The following is a 21,890-nucleotide window of genomic DNA, read 5'->3' as shown; positions in this document are numbered from 1 at the left end:
CAAAGTAATTTTGTACCTGAGATAGGGCCTGGAACATGATAAGCACTAATTAATTTATTTGTTAAATGCATAAATGAATGTCAGAGGTCAGCCAATTATCTATATTCCATACCACTATAGGGTTTTATATACGGGTTTTATATAGGCCAACCCACTATTATTTTTTATACACTCCTGCAAGATCTTGAGTTAATTGCTTACAACATACGTCAAGTCATGGTGTGTTCAGAAAATAAAAATCCCTTTCATTAAGAATGTGTACGAAGGTAAATCATTAAAGCAAAAATTCTAATTCTCCATTAAGTATTAATTGATTTTAGAACCTACTCTATGGTTCATTTCATTACCCTCCTATCAGTTTTCTAGTTTCTGAGGGAGGATACAAACTGAGTAATTTGCCTTGAGCTTCCATCTATGAAAACATTCTGTTTTAGCCACAAGAAGTTTGACACCAGCCACTTTAATTAACCTTGTATTTAGGTGCCCAACATCTGAACTTTGATATCTCCAGCAACTCATTTCCTGTTCTTTTTGAATTTACCTATTCACTGCTCAAGTAATAGTCTTCCATAGCTTTAGACCTTGTGTCTGTCCTGCTCAAAGTCACAGGCTTACCACTGAGTACTGAACCCACCCAGTTTGTAAGGTATTCCGAAAAGGTCCTGTCAATAAGCCCAGATTTCACCTTCCCGTAGTTAGCAAGGGTTTCTCTCACGGTCAGGTTGAAGAGGACCAGACTCTGCTTACAACTTTTTTCAGTAATCTGTGTACAAACACTACCTAGGTAGATCATGAATGTAACATGGGAACTGCTTTCAGGAGAGTCTGTGAATCTTTGGTCCTCAAAGATTTTTCCAAACAGGAGCAACAAATGTGTGTAGCCAAGGTCAAAGGTTTTTCTTGGAGATTTCTCTTCCCCTTCTCAGACTGTAATTTATATCTCCTTTTGAACCCTCAAGCAGTGTTTATCTGATTTCGAGGTATACCTAGACAGATACTGATCATCACTGTGCCAATAAAACATCTGATAGGATTTTTTGACTCAAGCTATCACATTTGAAATAATTAAATAGGAGTTAAAAATGGAATGTGAATGATCATGATTTATTGTTTACCATAAGAGATGCATAACATGAGAAAATGACAAACCTTAATCCTTTTTTATCTTCCAACTCTGTCATATTATCAATTCATTCACCTTCTTTGAGTCATTTTCCTTACCCATGAATTGGGATAGAAAGCCAAGAGTTAAGCTTCAAATTTGGAACCAAAAATGGATAAGGAAAGAGTTTGGGGACCTAAAGGAGGAGTGTATATCATTAGTTTAATATTTTTTAAAATGTATTCCAGAAAACAAATTTTGAATCTGTTATTCAGCTCATTATATTCTTTGCATTTTCAGGACAGAGAGAGTAGTAGTCCATTCGAATTCCAAATATATACCATATTCTGGTTGATTTTGATATCCTCATGTTCTCCTTATATTGCCATGAGCAGCATTGATGATTATAAGGTAATAATTAAACCTTCATTATTTTGTACAGATAGAAGCTGAAGGTAATATAATTATAGGATTTTCCTTTGGGCTATTTATGCATGTTTAACAGAGCATCCAACTCAGCAAGAAGTCCTAAGATATAACGTGTTTTGTTTTTTTTAAGATTTTATTTATCCATTTGAGAGAGAGAGAGCATGAGAGGAGAGAGAGTCAGAGGGAGAAGCAGACTCCCCATGGAACTGGAAGCCTGATGCGGGACTCGACCCCGGGACTCTAGGATCATGACCTGAGCCGAAGGCAGTCGCTTAACCTACTGAGCCACCCAGGCGTCCAACATTTTTTAAGTCTTTATAAATATAGGGATAAATATATAGATTGCAGATAGAGAATGATTCTAAAATTTACACAGATAGACAGAGCCTAGAACATACAAAACTTTGAAGAAGAAAAAAACAATGTTGGATGAGTTATGCTTCTGACTTCAAGGCTTACTACAAAGTTATAGGAAAGAAGAATGTGTTGTTTATTTAGGAGAGTAATATGGGCATATGAAATGAAATAGACCACTTAGATATTACCAGTTATTTTCAGTAAAATCAGGGAATTCAGCAAATTTTACCAGAACAACCTGATACTGATATATGAGGAAAGAAAATTGTTCTCAACGTTCAACTCATGCCATATACAAAATTATTTTGAAATAAATCATAGGTTTTGTGGTAGGCAGTTATTTCCTAGATGGGCAGAATAAGCATATGCTTCAAAGAAAATGAGAACTTGAAACTCATCAAAGTTAAAACCTTACTCTTTGTAAAACACCAATAATAGAGTAAAAAACTTTGCCGGGAGAAAAAATTCACACACTCGTACATTTAACAAAAGCCTTGTATCATGCTTGTGTTGGCAGCACAGAAATTAGATTGGGAACATTTGCAGAAGTGTAACAGTGTCCCTACACAATGTCACAAAAATCTGTGAAGCGTGCCATCTTAAAAAAGTATTATGTCAAGAATATAAAGAACTTTTAGTAATAGAAGACAGCCTAAACTTAAAGATAGCCTAATTTTAATAAAATGTAGCCTCAGTAATAAAAGGTAGCCTATTTTAAAGATGGACAAAAATTTGAACAAACACTTTACCAAAGAAGATATACGGAAGGAAAATGCTCCCGTAAAAGGAGGGCCAATATCAGAGTAATCAGGAAAATAGCCCCAATGAAGTCCCTCTTCTCACTTAAATGAAATGAATAACATTAACATGACTGAGGATTTGAGGATTTGGAAACACTGCAACTCTTACGCTTTGTCAGCAAGAATGTAAAATGCACAATCACTTTGCTAAGCAATTTGGCTCTGTCTTGTAAAGTTAAAAATACATATATTGTATGGCCCAGAATTTCTCTCCTAAGTATTTACCTGGGAGAAAAGAAAACATCTTTCCGCATACAGACTGGTACATTACCATTCTTGGTAGTTTTATTCATAATGGCCAACAATCTGAAACAACCCCAATTTCTATCAAGCTGTGAATTGATAAATAAACTCTCGTGTAGCCATATCGTCATGTGATTTCATGTGCGATTCCACATCACGGAATACTACTGAACAATACAAAAGAAGGAACAACTGAAAATGTGTCGGCATGGGTATGGCTCAACTTAGACTGAGGGAATTAAGACAGAAAAGAGTCAATCCTGGATGATTTCATTTATAGGGAATTCTCAGCAAGGTAGAATAAATTCATAGTGACAGAAAGCAGACCTGATAAAACAGACCAAGATAAAGGCTATTGACTGTAAAGGAGCATGGGAAATTGGGGGTGACAGGGAATGAAAATGCTCTATACTTGATTATGAGTGTGGTACAGGGATGTATGCATTTGTCAAACCCCATGCAACTGTACACTTAACAGGGATATTTTTCTTTTTTTCTTTTTTCTTTTTTAATTAATTTGTGGAGCATAACAAAAAGCATGGAGGACCTGGGGAGTTAGAGAGGAGAAGGGAGTTGGGGTCAATTGGAAGGGGAGGTGAATCATGAGAGACTATGGACTCTGAAAAACAGGGATATTTTTCAAAATTACATTTCAAAAGTTAATGAGGGGCACCTGGGTGGCTCAGTGAGGTAAAGCCTCTGCCTTCAGCTCAGGTCATGATCCCAGGGTCCTGGGATTGAGCCCCACATCAGCCTCTCTGCTCAGCGGGGAGCCCACTTCCCCCCACCCTCTCCCTCTGCCTGCCCCTCTGCCTACTTGTGATCTCTGACTGTCAAATAAAAAAATAAAATAAAATAAAATCTTCTGAAAAAAAAGTTAATGAAAAAATATAACTGAAATAAAAGAAAACAGTATTTTGAAAATGGGACAACTCAGATTAAAAAATAAATTTCAATGTTTAACGGACAATCTGTTTATAATTTTCATTTACAGGTACTCTTCCAATAATCCCAGTGAATTTTCAATGTATCTACAAGTATTTGGAGGACCTTGTAAGATGAAGATTTTGATTCAGTAGTTCTGGGTGGAGACCAATTTTGAGCGGCAGTCATAGGGTGGTGAACTTATGACTAATCAACCCAGGCCAACTCGCTTCAGCTTTATTTACACATCTTAATAGAATATCCTTTAATGGTTCCATTTTGGTAACTTCTACACAAAATGACCTTGTCTAACCATCTTTATCTGTTTGAAACTTCCTCCCTCTTCAAAGTAATTCTGTTGTCCAAAGGAAGGGAATACTATCAGAATAATGTCCTCTTCTCTTCCTAGTATAGAACCTCCAGGAATCCTCCAGGAATCCTGGGGAATGCTATTTGCTGGCCTGATGTAACTGTCAGCCATCCTGCTGTTAACACAGTCCTAATTTAAAAATGTCTCCCACAGGGAGGGTGGCTGGTTAAGCGTCTGTCTTCAGCTCAGGTTGTGATCCCAAGGTCCTGGGATCAAGTCCCACATCAGACTACTTGCTCGGTGGGGAACCTGCTTCTCCTTCTGCCTTCCCCTCCCTTTGCTTGTACCCTCACTTTCTCTCTGGCAAATAAATAAGTAAGATCTTTAAGAGAAAAAAAAAAGTCTCCCATAGGAAACACACACACTTTCTTTCTCTGGCCAATGTGATGCCACAGTTCCATCATGGTTCCAACACCCTGCCACTGTCTATCTCCCTCTAGTGGAACATCTCATTCTTCCCCATTGTCTCTAAATTCTGGAACTCCTTAGACACCAGCCCTTATCTCTCTTATCATGCTAGATGTCATTTTCTCCTCAGTAAGCTCATTGAACCTGAGGGCTTCAAACCCCCTTTGCCTAACCCATCACTCACAGATTTGACTGCACCCCAGATCTCTAATTTCTAACATTCCCTCCAGGGTGATCTGAACTCCCTTCTCAGGGTCCCCACTGCAAGCAGCATCACACACTTCACGTCTCTAAAGCTGAATTTATGGTATTCTTGAATGTGGACCCCCTTTCATATTTCCTGCCTCTGTAGATGGCAGACCCAGGCACGCAGGTGCTCTGTCAATAACGTGAAATCACAATTCATCCCTCTCATGGCTTCACCCATAGATCAGTCCGGCACTAGAACCTTGTTAGACATTGTGTGAACTGAACAGAGCTGTGATGGGAGATTTGGATAAGTATCCTTAGGTCTGATTACATCTAAGACAGGAGCCTCATGTAGCTAATCAGAGACCACCAGCAAATGAATTTAACTATTTATAAGTAGTTAAGTAGTATTTTTAAGTAGTTGATAAGAAGTTTTAAAAAATGTAACTTAGGATGTTTATTCAGAGAAAGACAAGTAATACAAAGTACATAATATTTATGAATGTAATACTATTTTATATATATTTATTATATACAAACAGTGAGCACAAGTCTCTCCCCATAGATGATATAATTTGTAAGTATAAAATACTATACATTATATTCTACATAAACATATAATATAGTATGTATTCTTATATAATATAAAATTGCTTTATTCTTTTAATTATAAGTGAATGATGCATTGGGGTTGTTTTGGCATAACACACATTCAAAGATTTATTAACCATCCAAATATTTATGCATACGTAGATCAAGAATAGATCACATCCTCGGTCCTAAATCAGGACTCAACCGGTATCAAAAGATTGGGATCATTCCCTGCATATTTTCAGACCACAATGCTCTAAAGCTAGAACTCAACCACAAAAGGAAGTTTGGAAAGAACCCAAATACATGGAGACTAAACAGTATCCTTCTAAAGAATGAATGGGTCAACCGGGAAATTAAAGAAGAATTGAAAAAAATCATGGAAACAAATGATAATGAAAATACAACGGTTCAAAATCTGTGGGACACAACAAAGGCAGTCCTGAGAGGAAAATATATAGCGGTACAAGCCTTTCTCAAGAAACAAGAAAGGTCTCAGGTACACAACCTAACCCTACACCTAAAGGAGCTGGAGAAAGAACAAGAAAGAAACCCTAAACCCAGCAGGAGAAGAGAAATCATAAAGATCAGAGCAGAAATCAATGAAATAGAAACCAAAAAAACAATAGAACAAATCAACAAAACTAGGAGCTAGTTCTTTGAAAGAATTAATAAAATTGATAAACCCCTGGCCCGACTTATCAAAAAGAAAAGAGAAAGGACCCAAATAAATAAAATCATGAATGAAAGAGGAGAGATCACAACTAACACCAAAGAAATACAAACTATTATAAGAACATACTATGAGCAACTCTACGCCAATAAATTTGACAATCTGGAAGAAATGGATGCATTCCTAGAAACATATAAACTACCACAACTGAACCAGGAAGAAATAGAAAGCCTGAACAGACCCATAACCAGTAAGGAGATTGAAACAGTCATTAAAAATCTCCAAACAAACAAAAGCCCAGGGCCAGATGGCTTCCCGGGGGAATTCTACCAAACATTTAAAGAAGAACTAATTCCTATTCTCCTGAAACTGTTCCAAAAAATAGAAATGGAAGGAAAACTTTCAAACTCATTTTATGAGGCCAGCATCACCTTGATCCCAAAACCAGACAAGGATCCCACCAAAAAAGAGAGCTATAGACCGATATCCTTGATGAACACAGATGCGAAAATACTCAACAAAATACTAGCCAATAGGATTCAACAGTACATTAAAAGGATTATTCACCACGACCAAGTGGGATTTATTCCAGGGCTGCAAGGTTGGTTCAACATCCGCAAATCAGTCAATGTGATAGAACACATCAATAAAAGAAAGAAGAAGAACCATATGATACTCTCAATAGATGATGAAAAAGCATTTGACAAAGTACAGCATCCCTTCCTGATCAAAACTCTTCAAAGTGTAGGGATAGAGGGCACATACCTCAATATCATCAAAGCCATCTATGGAAAACCCACTGCAAATATCATTCTCAATGGAGAAAAACTGAAAGCTTTTCCACTAAGGTCAGGAACACGGCAGGGATGTCCATTATCACCACTGCTATTTAACATAGTAGTAGAGGTCCTAGCCTCAGCAATCAGACAACAAAAGGAAATTAAAGGCATCCAAATCGGCAAAGAAGAAGTCAAATTATCACTCTTCGCAGATGATATGATACTATATGTGGAAAACCCAAAAGACTCCACTCCAAAACTGCTAGAACTTATACAGGAATTCAGTAAAGTGTCAGGATATAAAATCAATGCACAGAAATCAGTTGCATTTCTCTACACCAACAGCAAGACAGAAGAAAGAGATATTAAGGAGTCAATCCCATTTACAATTGCATCCAAAACCATAAGATACCTAGGAATAAACCTAACCAAAGAGACACAGAATCTGTACTCAGAAAACTATAAAGTACTCATGAAAGAAATTGAGGAAGACACAAAGAAATGGAAAAATGTTCCATGCTCCTGGATTGGAAAAATAAATATTGTGAAAATGTCTATGCTACCTAAAGCAATCTACACATTTAATGCAATTCCTATCAGAGTACCATCCATCTTTTTCAAAGAAATGGAACAAATAATGCTAAAATTTATATGGAACCAGAAAAGACCTCGAATAGCCAAAGGGATATTGAAAAAGAAAGCCAACGTTGGTGGCATCACAATTCCGGACTTCAAGCTCTATTACAAAGCTGTCATCATCAAGACAGCATGGTACTGGCACAAAAACAGACACATAGATCAATGGAACAGAATAGGGAGCCCAGAAATAGACCCTCAAATCTATGGTCAACTCATCTTCGACAAAGCAGGAAAGAATGTCCAATGGAAAAAAGACAGCCTCTTCAATAAATGGTGCTGGGAAAACTGGACAGCCACATGCAGAAAAATGAAATTGGACCATTTCCTTACACCACACACAAAAATAGACTCAAAATGGATGAAGGACCTCAATGTGAGAAAGGAATCCATCAAAATCCTTGAGGAGAACACAGGCAGCAACCTCTTCGACCTCTGCCGCAGCAACATCTTCCTAGGAACAACGCAAAAGGCAAGGGAAGCAAGGGAAAAAATGAACTATTGGGATTTCATCAAGATCAAAAGCTTTTGCACAGCAAAGGAAACAGTTAACAAAATCAAAAGACAACTGACAGAATGGGAGAAGATATTTGCAAACGACATATCAGATAAAGGACTAGTGTCCAGAATCTATAAAGAACTTAGCAAACTCAACACCCAAAGAACAAATAATCCAATCAAGAAATGGGCAGAGGACATGAACAGACATTTCTGCAAAGAAGACATCCAGATGGCCAACAGACACATGAAAAAGTGCTCCATATCACTCGGCATCAGGGAAATTCAATGTTATTACATGAATAAATATCACATACTTTGTATTCCTTTTCATCCTCTGAATAAACATACCAAATCCCATACTTTAAAATTACTTATCAAGTGGTATGGAGTTTGGCACAAATTAAACAATTATGATAAACAAACAATTTTGAATATATTTTTTCTCTTAAAAATAGTTAAATTTGGGGAGCCTTGGGTGGCTCAGTCAGTTAAGGGTCTGCCTTCGGTTCAGATCATGACTCCGGGGTCCTGGGATCGAGCCCCACTTGGGCTCCCTGATCAGTGGAGTCTGCTTCTCCCTTTGTCCCTCCACCTCTCATGCGCTTTTTCTTTCTCTTGGTCTTTCAAATAAACAAATAAAATCTTTTAAAAAATAGTTAATTTGCTGATGGTCTCTGATTAGCCAAATGAGGCTCCTATCTGAGATGTAATTTGATTTAGGTTCCTTACATCATTCATCTCTCTGTAGTTTACTGTCATTACACTTGGACCTTCCTTCACGTGATTTCTACCGGGTGTGGGATGAACATCCATGCTGTTAACCAAAGCAGCAAACTGATTATGGTTGGGACTCTCCGTATCCCTTGGTCCAGCTGCTTATAGCATGTTGCAGAATTATTACAAATGAAAATTTTGCTTGAGTATTTCCTTCCATAAACCACATTTTCTGAAGCCTTAAGTTGAAATACCACTTTGTGTCTTTGCCGTGTTTTAATCAGAGCAAAGTTCAGTCCCAGCTGTGGATGTCGGGTCTCTTCCCTTCTGCGTACTGGTGTGGGCAGGCGTTGGTGGATGTTCCCATGTACTCCTTGAGCTTCCTTCTTATGTATTTGATAGACTACGGCTTAAACTTCGACAGCATTCTGATGACCCTTATAAGTGAGATTATACAAGTAAGTGACCATCTTCATAGAACAAATATCATTGTACGCTTTAAGGAAAGCATTTGAAGGGGCAAACTGTTTGCCTTGATATTTACATTTTTGCAAATCAAATCACTGTAGAACCTGGAGCTCTGACAATCTTTTGGACCCTAACATTTTCTTAAATTGCATTTGTCTTTAACTAAACATTCCTGTTGATTTCAGATCCTGTGTTCTTTTGGCTATGCTGCCTCCCTTATCTTCTTGACATACGTGATTTCATTCATTTTTCGCAAGGGGAAAAGAAATAGTGGCATTTGGTCTTTTTGCTTCTTTATGGTAAGTGTATTGCTTGTGAACATTCATTTTATGTATTTAAATAAAGAATTTTGAGCCATTCCTTTAAAATGGGCCCTCAGTAGAATGAAAAATTAGTATTATAGTCTAAAATATTTTGTTTTCCTTATATAGGAGCCTTTTCAAAATCTGCATCTTTTTCCTCTTCTTAATTTCTACCATTGTCTCTTTTAAAAGTCACTGAATTTTTTCTACAATCATAAGGTATTTGCTAGACGGAAACCTGGAAAACATTTGTATCTTCTTTTTACTGAGAATAAATAAGCCCCAAGACCTTCACAAAGCCATGAGGATTACAAATATGGTTGCTAGCAAGTTAAAACTAGAAACTACTTCTCTATACTCTACTAGAATTAATTCCATAAAGGCAACACTTATTTTATCTAAACTAGGAAGGAAAAATATGTGTCATCTCCTAGTATCTATTCTAATTTCCTGTCATTCCAGCGGCCAAAAAGTAAATTATCATTTCAACAAATATTAGTTGGCTTCCAACAATGTGTCACAAACTAAGACCAATAACACAGAAAAAATAGTTTCAACCCTGAGAGGGAACTCAGAGGGTAAATAGAGAAGAAAACAGCCACTGACTAAAGCAAAGTGGGAAGGAAAAGATTATCTCTTTTTCTGAGATTGTTTCTATGACAACCAGAGTCGGGAAGGATTAACTTAGGAAAATGAGAGCACAGATTTTCTTGAGGAGTTTAAACCTGAAGAGTGAGATTTTAGTAGCTAGAGAAGACTGGTGATTCTGTGCGTGAACAGAAACTCAGGGGAGAAAGTCCAGGTTTGTCCTGGGAACTGGTAATCATCTGGCATGGGTAAGGAGAGGAAAACGTACAGCATGGGCATGCTCTTAGTTATGGTAAAAATATTGGTTGGAACCATATTGGCCTTTAATGACACACTCAAGAGGGGTGCCTGGGTGGCTCAGTGGGTTGAGCTTCTGCCTTTGGCTCAGGTCATGATCCCAGGGTCATGAGATCAAGCCCCACATGAGACTCCACATGCAGTGGGGTGTGTGTTTGAGATTCTTTCTCTCTCTCTTTCTATGCCCTCCCACCACACCCCGTTCACAAGCTGTCTCTCTCTCTCTCTCTCACTCTCTCAAATAAATAAATAAATCTTAAAAAGAAAGAACTATACTTTTAGGAAGAATATGCTGAATGCCTTAAAAATAGTAATTTGTTACACAAAGAAGTACACAAAGTGTACAAAGAAGTAAAAGACTTTTAGGAAGCTTTTATCATTGCAATGTTTTAGAAGAAAAACTCTGAGAGCTCCTGTTATCCCTGTAACTATCTCTTATCCCTGAATTTTGAATTTGAGTACTTCTACTGAAGCCACTCCAGGCTGTTCCATGTGTTCCCCACTGGTGGCCCTAATGGAAGTCTCCTCTCACTGTCGCCATTACATCATTCCCAGGAGATGTCCGTTTGTGTTCCCTCGGATTAGTGCTTATCTACTAATTTTACCTGCAAAACAAATATAATGCCAACTTTCTTCCTTTTCTGAAATGAAAGTAAGCTATCTGTTAGATCCTAGATTTATCCCATCACGTCTCATTCATGACGCTCTGGGTTAAAGGAATCTAGCTAAGTCACTGAGAGAACATGTCAATGGAGATACACTGATTGCCCTTGCGTTTCTGAGGTGGGAGTTGAAATTGGGAATATCCTCAAGATGAATCATCTCAATTTGGAGAATATGTGGAAATTCAGAGTGGTTAACATGCATGTCCATATCTTCTTTAGATCTGCAGCATTGCTGTTTTTATATTGTTCTTTGAGAGCTTTCAACATGTCACCCTGTACTGCATCACCTTTCTGGTACCACAAGCCACGTTAATTGGCTGTATGTTGTTATATTTTGAGGTAGGTAATGCCACTGTCTGCCCCATGTCGCGGAAACGCTTAACCAGTTGTGGAAGCTATGCTCCGCGTTGGGGCCCTTGACCATGCTGAATATACATGACATTTAAAGATGTCTACCTGATGGATGCCAGTTGAATTCCTCCCAGATGGGCGGTGTGTTCCAGTTAGAAAACCTGGTCCTGGTCCATGAGTGGGGAGACAGGGCGAAGGGTAGTGGGCAATAGAGCAGCCTTTCTACACTCCTGGTTGTTCAGTTTCAGGAGGAGGCAAATTAAATATCACTAATCTTTGGGATCTAAGTATTCTAGAGAGGCTTTCGATAGGAATAAAATCCCCCTCCCCTTTTTTTCTAACTGATTGATAGAGAACTATCAACTTCTACAAACATATAGATAGAGAAGTAGAATTATAGACTTCTACAAAAGGAACAAAGATACAGTACATGAGTGACAATGGGGAAAGGGAGGGGAAAAAAAGAAAGGGGTCTTCTAAAGGATCAACGGGCATAGGAAGCTGTATGAAGCTCTGGTAAAAATATTGCTTGGAACCACATTGGCCTTTAATGACGCACTCAAGAGGGGCACCTGGGTGGCTGGCTCAGTGGGTTGAGCTTCTACCTTCGGCTCAGGTCATGATCTCAGGGTCATGAGGGGGACAAGGAGAAACCCCGTTTCTCTCTGATTATTTGAAGAAGCTAACAGAGATGCCCAAGATTGTCTTACCAGGTAAGGCATAATTGCTAAATCCTGTTGCTTCAAATAAAAGCACAGTGCCTCATCGACCTTGGGAGGAAGGAATACCACCACTTACTACACATTTTGGAATGGGCATCTACCAATACCCGTGGTGAAATCAGGCGTGTTAACAGAGCTGTTCAGTGGGTCAGTTCACATTCATATAGAAAAAACTCATGAAACCAAAAAACTTCCTAATTTCACCATTCTTTTTCCTTTTGCAGGTGGCCATGTTTTATTTCTCGACTGAAGAAGAATTAGAAAGTATAGAGGCATTTCTGATAGTCTTAATTGTAAGAACACTCTTGTCTTTAACAGTATTTGTGTTTTTACTCTACTGAATCTCTTTAATTCCTGTACACACAGTGAAACATTTTTTTATTAAGATAGACCAATGGATATTAAGATAGACCTATGAATAGACCATGGAGATAAAGTATTTGTAAAATATGGAACAAATTTTTCTCAAAGATTGACTGACCGGGTAATATGCTTCTCAATTTTTGAAAACACTGTACCAGTTTTGGAGGAAGTGACATAAAGTAATGGCATTCTATAATTAAATTTGTTTCCATTGTTCTGTAAACAAGATTGAAAATGAATTTGATAGTTTCACAATTTGACAAATAGATCATTGGAAATCCGTAATGGTTTTTTTTAACTGTGTCTTTGGAGAAGTCTGACTTCTATTTTACTTCCGAGGTGAAACATTTTTCTCTGAGTGTTCCTGACCATGAATCTCTCTCTCTCTCTTTCTTCCCAGCCTTTCCTTCATTTTATCATCTTCCTTTTCATTCTTCGATGTCTGGAATGGAAGTTTGGAAAGAAATCAATGAAGAAGGATCCCTTCTTTCGGTTGGGAGAAATCAAATTTACTTCTTTTATTTCAATCATTAATACTTAAAATATTTTTTGTGCATGAACTTAACCAGTCAGTAAAGAACTACCAAGTCCTGGGATGGACCGAGGTAGCCACCAGGCACCAATACAAAAAACAGAGGTCTAAATATCTAAATCAAAGAGGATTTTAAGTACAGGGGGAAATGGACCTGAGACATTGAGTATTAAGGGCTTGGACACTATGTGCAGTAGAACGGTGGGAAAAGCTACATGTCACTACTTCAATTAAATAGCAACCCATTTAAGCAGATTGGCAGTTGAAGGAATGTTGTCAATCCAGGAAGGAAGAACGAGTGAGCAAAGGACCAAAGACAGCAATAATTATGATCTTTGCTTGTGAAGTAAGAAGCCCAACTGATGGGTCACAGACTGGTCCAGGTATTTATGGGACTTAAAAGCTGAGACTGTCTTTTTTGCCCTGTGCGAGGATACGGCCATAAGCATGTTACTCCCTCTGGGTCGCCCACTGGTTTCATCTTTACCTATTAGAGACAGTTGAGTGGGCAACTTCCAAGATGACCTTTAACTCTTTATCTATTCATCTTTAACTAACAGTTAAAGATTCACAGACAGTTGAATGGGCAAGGCGAAATCTAAGATCAGTATGGGGGATTAGGTTGAGGTGAGAGAGAATAGAAAATGGGTCTGAAGGACCAGAGGAGGAGAAAGTGAATCGGACACATTATTTCCAAGAAATGGCCAGGTTTCACAGAGACCAAGCATCTGATTTGTATTTTCTGAGACCATCCTGACTTCAAAAATTCTGACTCATTATCCCCATGGGAATGTAATCATACCAACATGGCAGTGGTGTTAAAGCTAAGGTTTCCAGAACAATCACATCATCCAACTCTGCTCTTGAAATCCTCTATAGATCGGAGAAAGACAATGATCCTATGATCTCCCTGATATGAGGAAGTGGAGATTCAATGTGGGGGTTTGGGGGGTAGGAAAAGAATAATTGAAGCAAGATAGGATAGGGAGGGGGACAAACCATGAGACTCTTAATCTCACAAAATAAACTGAGGGTTGCCAGGGGGAGGTGGGTAGGGAGAGGGTGGTGGGGTTATGGACGTTGGAGAAGGTATGTGCTATGGCAAGTGCTGTGAGTTGTGTAAACCTGGCGATTCACAGACCTGTACCCCTGGGGCTAATAATACATTATATGTTTATTAAAAATTTTTTTAAATTATAAGAAGAAAAAGATATAAATTAAATTTTTGGAAAGAAAAGGCAAAAAAAAAAAATCCTCTGTTAGATAACAAATACTAAGTTGCCCAGTGAACATGGAAAAAGAATGTTCCACAGATAAGTAGGATGAAAAGTGTATGTAAAGCAAGCAAGGGTCACTAAATAGAGCAGTGCCCTTGATAGGCACTAGGCCGGGAAGGGAGGATGAGTCACCTCACTGAAAAGAGGTTATAATCTTTTATTAATTACCCAACCTACTCAAAGCATAAGATTTGCGGAATGCAGTATCTTTTTTTTTTTAAGATTTTATTTATTTATTTGAGAGAGAGAGAGCACAAGCAGGGGAAGGGGCAGAAGGAGAAGGAGAAGCAGACTCCCCACTGAGTCGGGATCCCCATGTGGGGCTCCACCCCAGGACCCTGGGATCATGACCTGAGCTGAAGGCAGATGTTTAACCGTCTGAGCCACCCCCAAGAATGCAGTATTCTTAATACAAGGATGCCCCAAGAATGCAGTATGTCTAACACAGGTGCCCCCATGAAGGCAGTATTCTTAATACAAGGATGAAAACGTCGTATCAATGACTCATGAATGACTCTTGACTCTAGAATTTCTCCAAGAAACCCCGCTGTTTGTCAAAATCCAGAAGCTCCAGAAGGGGAAGATGAAGATGTTCAACTGGAAAGAATGAGAACAGCTGATGCCTTGAATTCCACAAACTTTGAGGAGGTAACCCCTGTGAAGTCCTCATTTCATCAAAGAACACAAACGTTTGTCAGTGAATGTAGTCGATCTAAGAGTCCGATCCTCAAATAATTCTGAATCCTTTGGTCCGTACAAGCACAGATCATGACGAGTTCCTTTTAGGAAGTCATCATCTTGTTTACCTCAAACAAACAGATTAAAAGTCATGTCACCTCCGTTTTTCGTTCTTGGAATAAAAGCTAAGAAGTGGAGTACCACTGAAGTGCAAAAGCCAAGAAAGAACTTTATTTTCTTTTTCAAAGATTTTATTTATTTATTTATTTGAGACAGAGAGCACACAGGCCAGAGTTGGGGCGTGGGGGTTCGGGGAGGGGAGACAGAGCAGAGGGAGAGGGAGAAGCAGACTCTCTGCTGTCCTGGGAGTCTGAGGCGGGGCTCAAATCCAGGACCCTGAGCTGAAGGCAGATGGTGAACCAACTGAGCCAGCCAGGCACCCCAGAACTTGTGAATTTTAGAATGGGAACAAAGTGACACATTAGCACTGTTCCTTGGATAATGGCACTGTACGAACTGCACAGCAAAGTCTAATTGGCAGCTGGTTGCCTTGTCCTTAGAACAGAACTCAGTACCTCTCCAAGTCTCTTTCCTCCTGTTCTATACCAAATACTGTGCTTCTGAGTAACTGCATTGGTAGGAGGGGAAAATGACCATCTCTTCTCTCCAAAACTGAGGACCAGGACTGGAGAATGGCCAGGAAACGTGTCCCCTTGTGGAAGGTCTTCTGTGATGGCATGTCTTGTGCTATGAGGGGCCGTGCCAGTGGGAAGACAGAGCTTCAAAGTTCAGGGAGAGAATTAACGTCTGATACGATTTTCTCATCACTTACAGAAACCGGTCATCATCGCCAGCTGCCTCCGCAAAGAATATGCAGAGAAGTGGAAATGCTGCCTTTCCAAGAGGAAGAAGAAAATCGCCGCAAGAAATGTCTCTTTCTGTGTTAGAAAAGGTTTGACCCCCATGGCCCTTCCCCTGTTGGCTTGGGGCCCTCATGAGCTTTATGTCTTGATGTGAATCATTTCATCACCTCCTAGTTTCACACATGGACCCAACAGCACATGACCATCAGCAGCCCCCTTTACAGGTCCCATTTTTTTTTATTTTTTTAAAAAAAATATTTTATTTATTTATTTGACAGAGAGAGAGAAAGGGCACAAACAGGGTGAGCAGCAGGCAGAGGAAGAAGCAGGCTTCCCTCCGAACAAGGATCCCAAAGTGGGGCTTGACCCCAGGACCCTGGGATCATAACCCGAGCCAAAGGCAGATGCTTAACCCACTGAGCCACCCAGGTGCCCCTCCATGTCCCATTTCTAAGTAAAATTAACCAGCTCACCCCATGGATGGGGCAGAGTGACATCGACATGGAAACCGCAAGCACTCTATTAAAACAAACCACTGAAGCCATATTTCTATTTCACGGGCATGACTGAATTCCTATTTTGTTCAATTCATAAGAGAATGAGCTGGGGCTGTGCCAGCTCAGTCGGAAGGCTTAAGCAGCAGCTGTGAGATGACCTCATCCTGTGTCATTATCCCACGGTGTTTAGGGTCACAGGAGACAGAGTCTGACACAGTGGCTTCCAAGAGTGGCCTTACCCATTCCCGTCAGTGTGACGTGCGTGGGCAGCTAACCTCATCTCTGAGAGCTGTCCCGGGATATATATGCAGGGGTTATGATAACAACCTCCCAGGCTTGACGAGTCAATGAGATACCATATTTCCATACATAAAGCACAGAGCACAACACCTGCCTTGTAGCAAGACCTCAGACAATGTTTTATTCTTAATTTTACTATTGAAGTCAATTCATATTAAGCGTAACCAATTTTTTTTTTCAGGTGAGGTTTTAGGATTATTAGGGCACAATGGCGCTGGTAAAAGCACATCCATTAAGATGATAACTGCAGACACGAAACCAAGTGCTGGACAGGTGGGTGAGTTGTGTGGAGAATGTGCTAGCTTGGGGTGCTCAGAATAAACCTGTAAGATGGGAAAACTTTGTAAAAAGCAAATCTCATTTAATCATTAGATGATAGAAGTAGTTAAAGTCGCAGAATAACACATTCACAAAATGAACATATTCATACATAGATAAATTAATCACTGGCAGGGAATAATTACTTATGCCTTCAAAGACACCTAGAGAGAATGTCCTATATCTGATCAGAAATCAACATCAGACTCTATACAAGCTTTAGTTATCGTGCCTTAAAACGCACAGATTTGCACTTTTTTTTTCTTGGCAAACTGTTTCCATGTGTTAACAGTGAGTGCAGTATAACATATTACATTTTTGGTTTTGATTGTTTTTTTTTTTTTTTAATGGGAGTATAGTTGACCTACAGGATTTGTCCTTTCAATGGGCATTGTTTTCCCAGTAGGTAATGCTTTAATTTTAAACTAAAATTAATTTAATTAAAATTTTTAAAGGAAACCTTTATTAAGCAATTGTATTCATTGTCCTCCACAAAGTGCTTGGATACGGAGACATGTCTTTTTGTAGAAAGACACTCTTTCTTGGGAGTCTTTTCAAGGAATGACTCAAAATTGAGCAACAGGATATACATGAGGTCAACTTGAGTCATACATGCACTTGACCTGCAGAAGGTGGCCAGACACCGGGAAAAGAGCTCAGATTTAGTAAAGAGAGAGACAACATCAGGTATAGAGAACCTATTTCCCTTCCAAACTCTGTGGCAGAAAATAGACAACTTGAAGGGCTCCTTCAGAAAGGATGTCCAGGGACTCTGGAACTCGGAATATAAGGCAGAGGTCTGTGGAAACACACCAGGGGAGATGGGGTGGTGGTCAAGCCCGGAAGGGAAAAGACCTCCAGGAATGTGACTGACAAATATCCCACCAAAGAGGGAAGGGAAAATAAATCTTCACAACCTCTCCGAAGCCAAGATGGGAGCATGGGACGGTGATCGGGGACACTCAGGGATGTTGGTGTCTCACTCAGACCTAACTGAGCTCAGTGGAGACCATGCTCTAATTCAATCACCGTCTGGACCCTAAATCATTATTTTAGTTCTCATTCAGCATGGGCCAAAAAAAAAAAAAAGGAAAAAAAAAGCTATAACTGTTCATAGATATATGGTAATGAACTATTTAAAAGGTAAGTAAGATCTGATTTAACAAAGTGAACTCTGGGTGTCATGAAACTAGCTTTAATCAGATCAGCAGTTTGTGATCTTTATAAACAATGTCATTGTCCTACTTCAATATTTTCAACAACCTCTTACTGTACTAAGGCTGAAGTACCCTCCCCCCCCCCCCGAAACCCCTGGCTCATCCCAAGGGGCTGATTGTCACATCCCTTCCTCAATGCTGAGCCGGGCCTCCAGCTTTGCCTTGGGTCTAAGAACAGATGGAGATTCTTTGCAACACAGGGCTTTGCTCTGCTCCAAATTCCTTTCATCTGGGCTTTTTCCACGGCAGGTGCCCTGTCATTCTAGTGGTCCCTCAGCAGAAGGGCCCTTTCTGATCATCCTCCCTAGTGATGTTAGTTAGTCCCCGCCCCCAGAATCCTGCTAGTCCCCGCCCCCAGGATCCTGCTAGTCCCCGCCCCCAGGATCCTCTTAGTCCCCGCCCCCAGCATCCTGGCAACTTCCCTTACATCATCACTTAGGAGCTGTCTGTATTCCAGCCTCTCATTTTCCTACTTGCTTATTGTCCAGTTTGCTCAGCAGAATGAAAACTCGCAAGGAAGAAGGGTGCTAGCTAATCCATTCCCATTGCATCCAAAGCAGACAGCACATTTGTTACGTGCTCAGAAAACATGGACTCGCTGAGTGCGTTCAACAGTGAGGAATTATGTTCATAAATTCATAGACTTCTTTCCTGACTGTGGGTTGTTTTTTTTTTTTTAAATGGATATAGGGATGCCTGGGTGGCTCAGTTGGTTAAGCAGCTGCCTTCGGCTCAGGTCATGATCCCAGCGTCCTGGGATCGAGTCCCACATCGGGCTCCTTGCTCGGCAGGGAACCTGCTTCTCCCTCTGCCTCTGCCTGCCATTCTCTCTGCCTGTGCTCGCTCTCTCTCCCTCTCTCTCTCTGACAAATAAATAAAATCTTTTTAAAAAAATGTATATAATCTGTTGACTGCGATAGCAAGACATATTTGCAAAATTCTTGATATTGCAGCTTAGAGGGTGCACACACATTGGTTTTCATGTGTTTACTCTCTGACAACCTCTCTCCAGCAAGAATTATTATAGATTACGCAGCCCGATTAGGACTTAAAGAGCCTCTAGTTTTTCTAGGTTTGTAAAGAGAAAGAGGCCCCTGAGAAGTGCAGGACAAACAAACCCAGAGGGCAGGGGCTGAGAGTGAACTTTTCCCTGCAGGTGCTACTAAAAGGCAGCAATGGCGAGGCCTCCCCAGGCTTCCTGGGGTACTGTCCCCAGGAGAACGTGCTGTGGCCCAATTTGACTGTGAAGGAGCACCTGGAGGTGTTTGCTGCCATCAAAGGGCTGAGGAAAGTGGATGCAGCAGTCACCATCGCCAGGTGGGTGGGAGTCACACCTGTATCTACCTACAGGGGCGGGCAATGGTTGGGGGTGAGGAGCTTCACCGCGGGTCCAAGACAGGAGATTGAATTCTGACCCAGATCACACTGCGTAGATTCCCTGCTAGAAACTGGTTTCCTGGACTTCAGAGTGTTAATTTTCTTCTCATAGTAAATATAAAAATAGTAGCCACTGGTGAAAGTTATCAAAAATCCTAAAATATAAGTGTAAAGTATTTATCAGAGAACTATTTAGAAATCATGAAATGGGCTTTGAGTCTTTTAAAAGGAAAAGCTATCCGTCTGGAGGGATCAAGCCAGCCTGTTTAAGAGTGCCTGGAATTGGGTGCCTGGGTGGCTCAGTGGTTAAGCCGCTGCCTTCGGCTCAGGTCATGATCTCAGGGTCCTGGGATCGAGTCCCGCATCGGGCTCTCTGCTCAGCAGGGAGCCTACTTCCTCCTCCTCTCTCTCTCTGCCTGCCTCTCTGTCTACTGTGATCTCTCTCTGTCAAATAAATAAATAAAATCTTTAAAAAAAAAAAAAAAAAGAGTGCCTGGAATTGGGGCACCTGGGTGGCTCAGTCCGTTAAGCATCTGCCTTGCTCTGTGGTCACGATCTGGGATCCAGCCCCAGGTTGGGCTCCCTGCTCAGCGGGCAGTCTGCTCCTCCCTCTCCCTCTGTCCCAGGCTCTCTCTCTCTCAGGTAAATAAATAAAAGCTTTTTTTTTTTTTAATTGCCTGGCATCTATTTTCCAAACTGCATTTTTGAGCTCTGCTCCCCATCCCTGTGCCGCGGGATCCGCCCTCCCGCCAGCTTCCTTGCTGTAAAGCTCCACTGTGTCTCCTCCAGGTTGGCGGATGCGCTCAAGCTGCAGGACCAGCTGAAGCAGCCTGTGAAGGCTTTATCCGAGGGAATAAAGAGGAAGGTAAGAGGGGGGCTCAGCGTTACTCTGCGCACCCCAGGTCGGTGCCAGACTCGCTGTCCCTCTCGTTGCAGCTCTGCTTCGCGCTGAGCATCCTGGGAAACGCGTTGGTGGTGCTTCTGGACGAGCCCTCCACCGGCATGGACCCCGAGGGGCAGCTGCAAATGTGGTGAGGGGCTCTACCCAGTCACGCCCAGCCCCCACGCCTTGCAGGAAATTTGTGAATTGTTTTACTTATGTAAAAATGGTCCCTTACACTGTTTCTTAATGAGGGAGGGAGACCACCTCTCAGGATCATTAATACTGTACATAGTACAATATTTGGCAGAACAAGCCCAACCCCTCTCCCTGGCAATATTTCACCATTGAACTAAAAGCAAGTATTGGCAGAACCGAGACACACTCAGTGTCAGTAGGACTATGTATTTTCTCCTACTAGGTTGTGACACTTCGGTGATTGAATTCTGTCTCTGTTCCTTGGCACAGCCCTTTCCTTATCAATCTCTTGCTCAGCATTTCTCACTCAACACAACCTCGTGAGAAACTCCGTGTTCTGTGACGGCTTCCCCAGTGCTTGTCTCCCCTTCACCGGCCCTTACCTGGCTCACCTTTCCTCATCCACCTGCCCTCTCTCAAAGGTCGTCCTTTGCTTGAGCTCCTTTTGCTTATTACTCACAATGCATGCCAGTTAGAAATTCTTTTCTCCACCCATTTGTGATTAATTAGAAGGCTTTCTTAATTGCAAATGGTCTTTTGACGATGCAGGCAGGCGATCCGGGCCACCGTTAAAGACACAGAGAGGGGCGCCCTCCTGACGACCCACTACATGGCAGAGGCTGAAGCTGTGTGTGACCGCGTGGCCATCATGGTTTCCGGGAAGCTGAGGTGGGTGACCGTCCCCGCCTACACTTGCCCCTCCCAACCCTGCCATCCCCCCAAGTTCCCCGACCCCACATGCACAGGTGCATGGCGGGAAGTGTTTGTGCCCAGTGTGGCTGTGGCTGCTGCATCTGGGTCTAACAGTGACACCCGGGAGACAACCCTCATGGCAAAATTGTCAAACATTGTGTGCCCCGTCTCTTTCCCCTCTCGGTGACAACCTCATCCTCCTTGACCTTCAGATGTATTGGTTCCATCCAACACCTGAAGAGTAAATTTGGCAAGAATTACCTGCTGGAGATGAAGGTGAAGACCCTGGCACAGAGGGAGAGCCTCCACCAGGAAATTCTGAGGGTTTTTCCCCGGGCTGCCCGGCAGGAAAGGTAAAGATGGATGCTGGGTTTGATCTGGTACTTAATGTCAACTTTTCCTTGTGGGTTTCATGCATTTGTCCTCAGTAGAGTGCACATTTAGCCCAAAAGGAAACCTAAAAGATATGGATACTGCAGAAACTAAATTAAAGAGCGGAGCTGATGGAAAATCAGGGGTAACATGTGTGGTGGTCCTACTAGCTGCCAGGTCCTACTAGCTGCCTGGTCTCGTGCTATCTTGTTTAAT

At 41.1% G+C, this 21,890-nt stretch overlaps 1 protein-coding gene across 5 annotated transcripts in view; it reads left to right on the top strand.

Annotated features, from left to right (window-relative positions):
- The window catches only part of ABCA8 (ATP binding cassette subfamily A member 8), a 72,104-nt gene that overhangs the window by 46,203 nt on the left and 4,011 nt on the right, over positions 1-21,890 (top strand). For all 5 annotated transcript variants that reach the window (XM_082708301.1, XM_082708305.1, XM_082708302.1 and 2 more), the window contains 14 exons: positions 1,403-1,513; positions 9,001-9,174; positions 9,370-9,483; positions 11,256-11,375; positions 12,334-12,402; positions 12,873-12,964; positions 14,809-14,929; positions 15,794-15,911; positions 16,801-16,892; positions 19,311-19,471; positions 20,321-20,396; positions 20,468-20,562; positions 21,159-21,278; positions 21,515-21,655. In XM_082708301.1, coding sequence (XP_082564427.1) covers positions 1,403-1,513; positions 9,001-9,174; positions 9,370-9,483; positions 11,256-11,375; positions 12,334-12,402; positions 12,873-12,964; positions 14,809-14,929; positions 15,794-15,911; positions 16,801-16,892; positions 19,311-19,471; positions 20,321-20,396; positions 20,468-20,562; positions 21,159-21,278; positions 21,515-21,655 — 1,604 coding nt within the window. The remainder of the gene's footprint in view (positions 1-1,402; positions 1,514-9,000; positions 9,175-9,369; positions 9,484-11,255; positions 11,376-12,333; positions 12,403-12,872; positions 12,965-14,808; positions 14,930-15,793; positions 15,912-16,800; positions 16,893-19,310; positions 19,472-20,320; positions 20,397-20,467; positions 20,563-21,158; positions 21,279-21,514; positions 21,656-21,890) is intronic.

Source organism: Mustela nivalis, assembly GCF_964662115.1.
Source record: "Mustela nivalis genome assembly, chromosome: 17".
Taxonomy (NCBI): domain Eukaryota; kingdom Metazoa; phylum Chordata; class Mammalia; order Carnivora; family Mustelidae; genus Mustela; species Mustela nivalis.
Note: the sequence above shows the minus strand (reverse complement) of the source record. Positions and strands in the feature narration are given on the sequence as shown.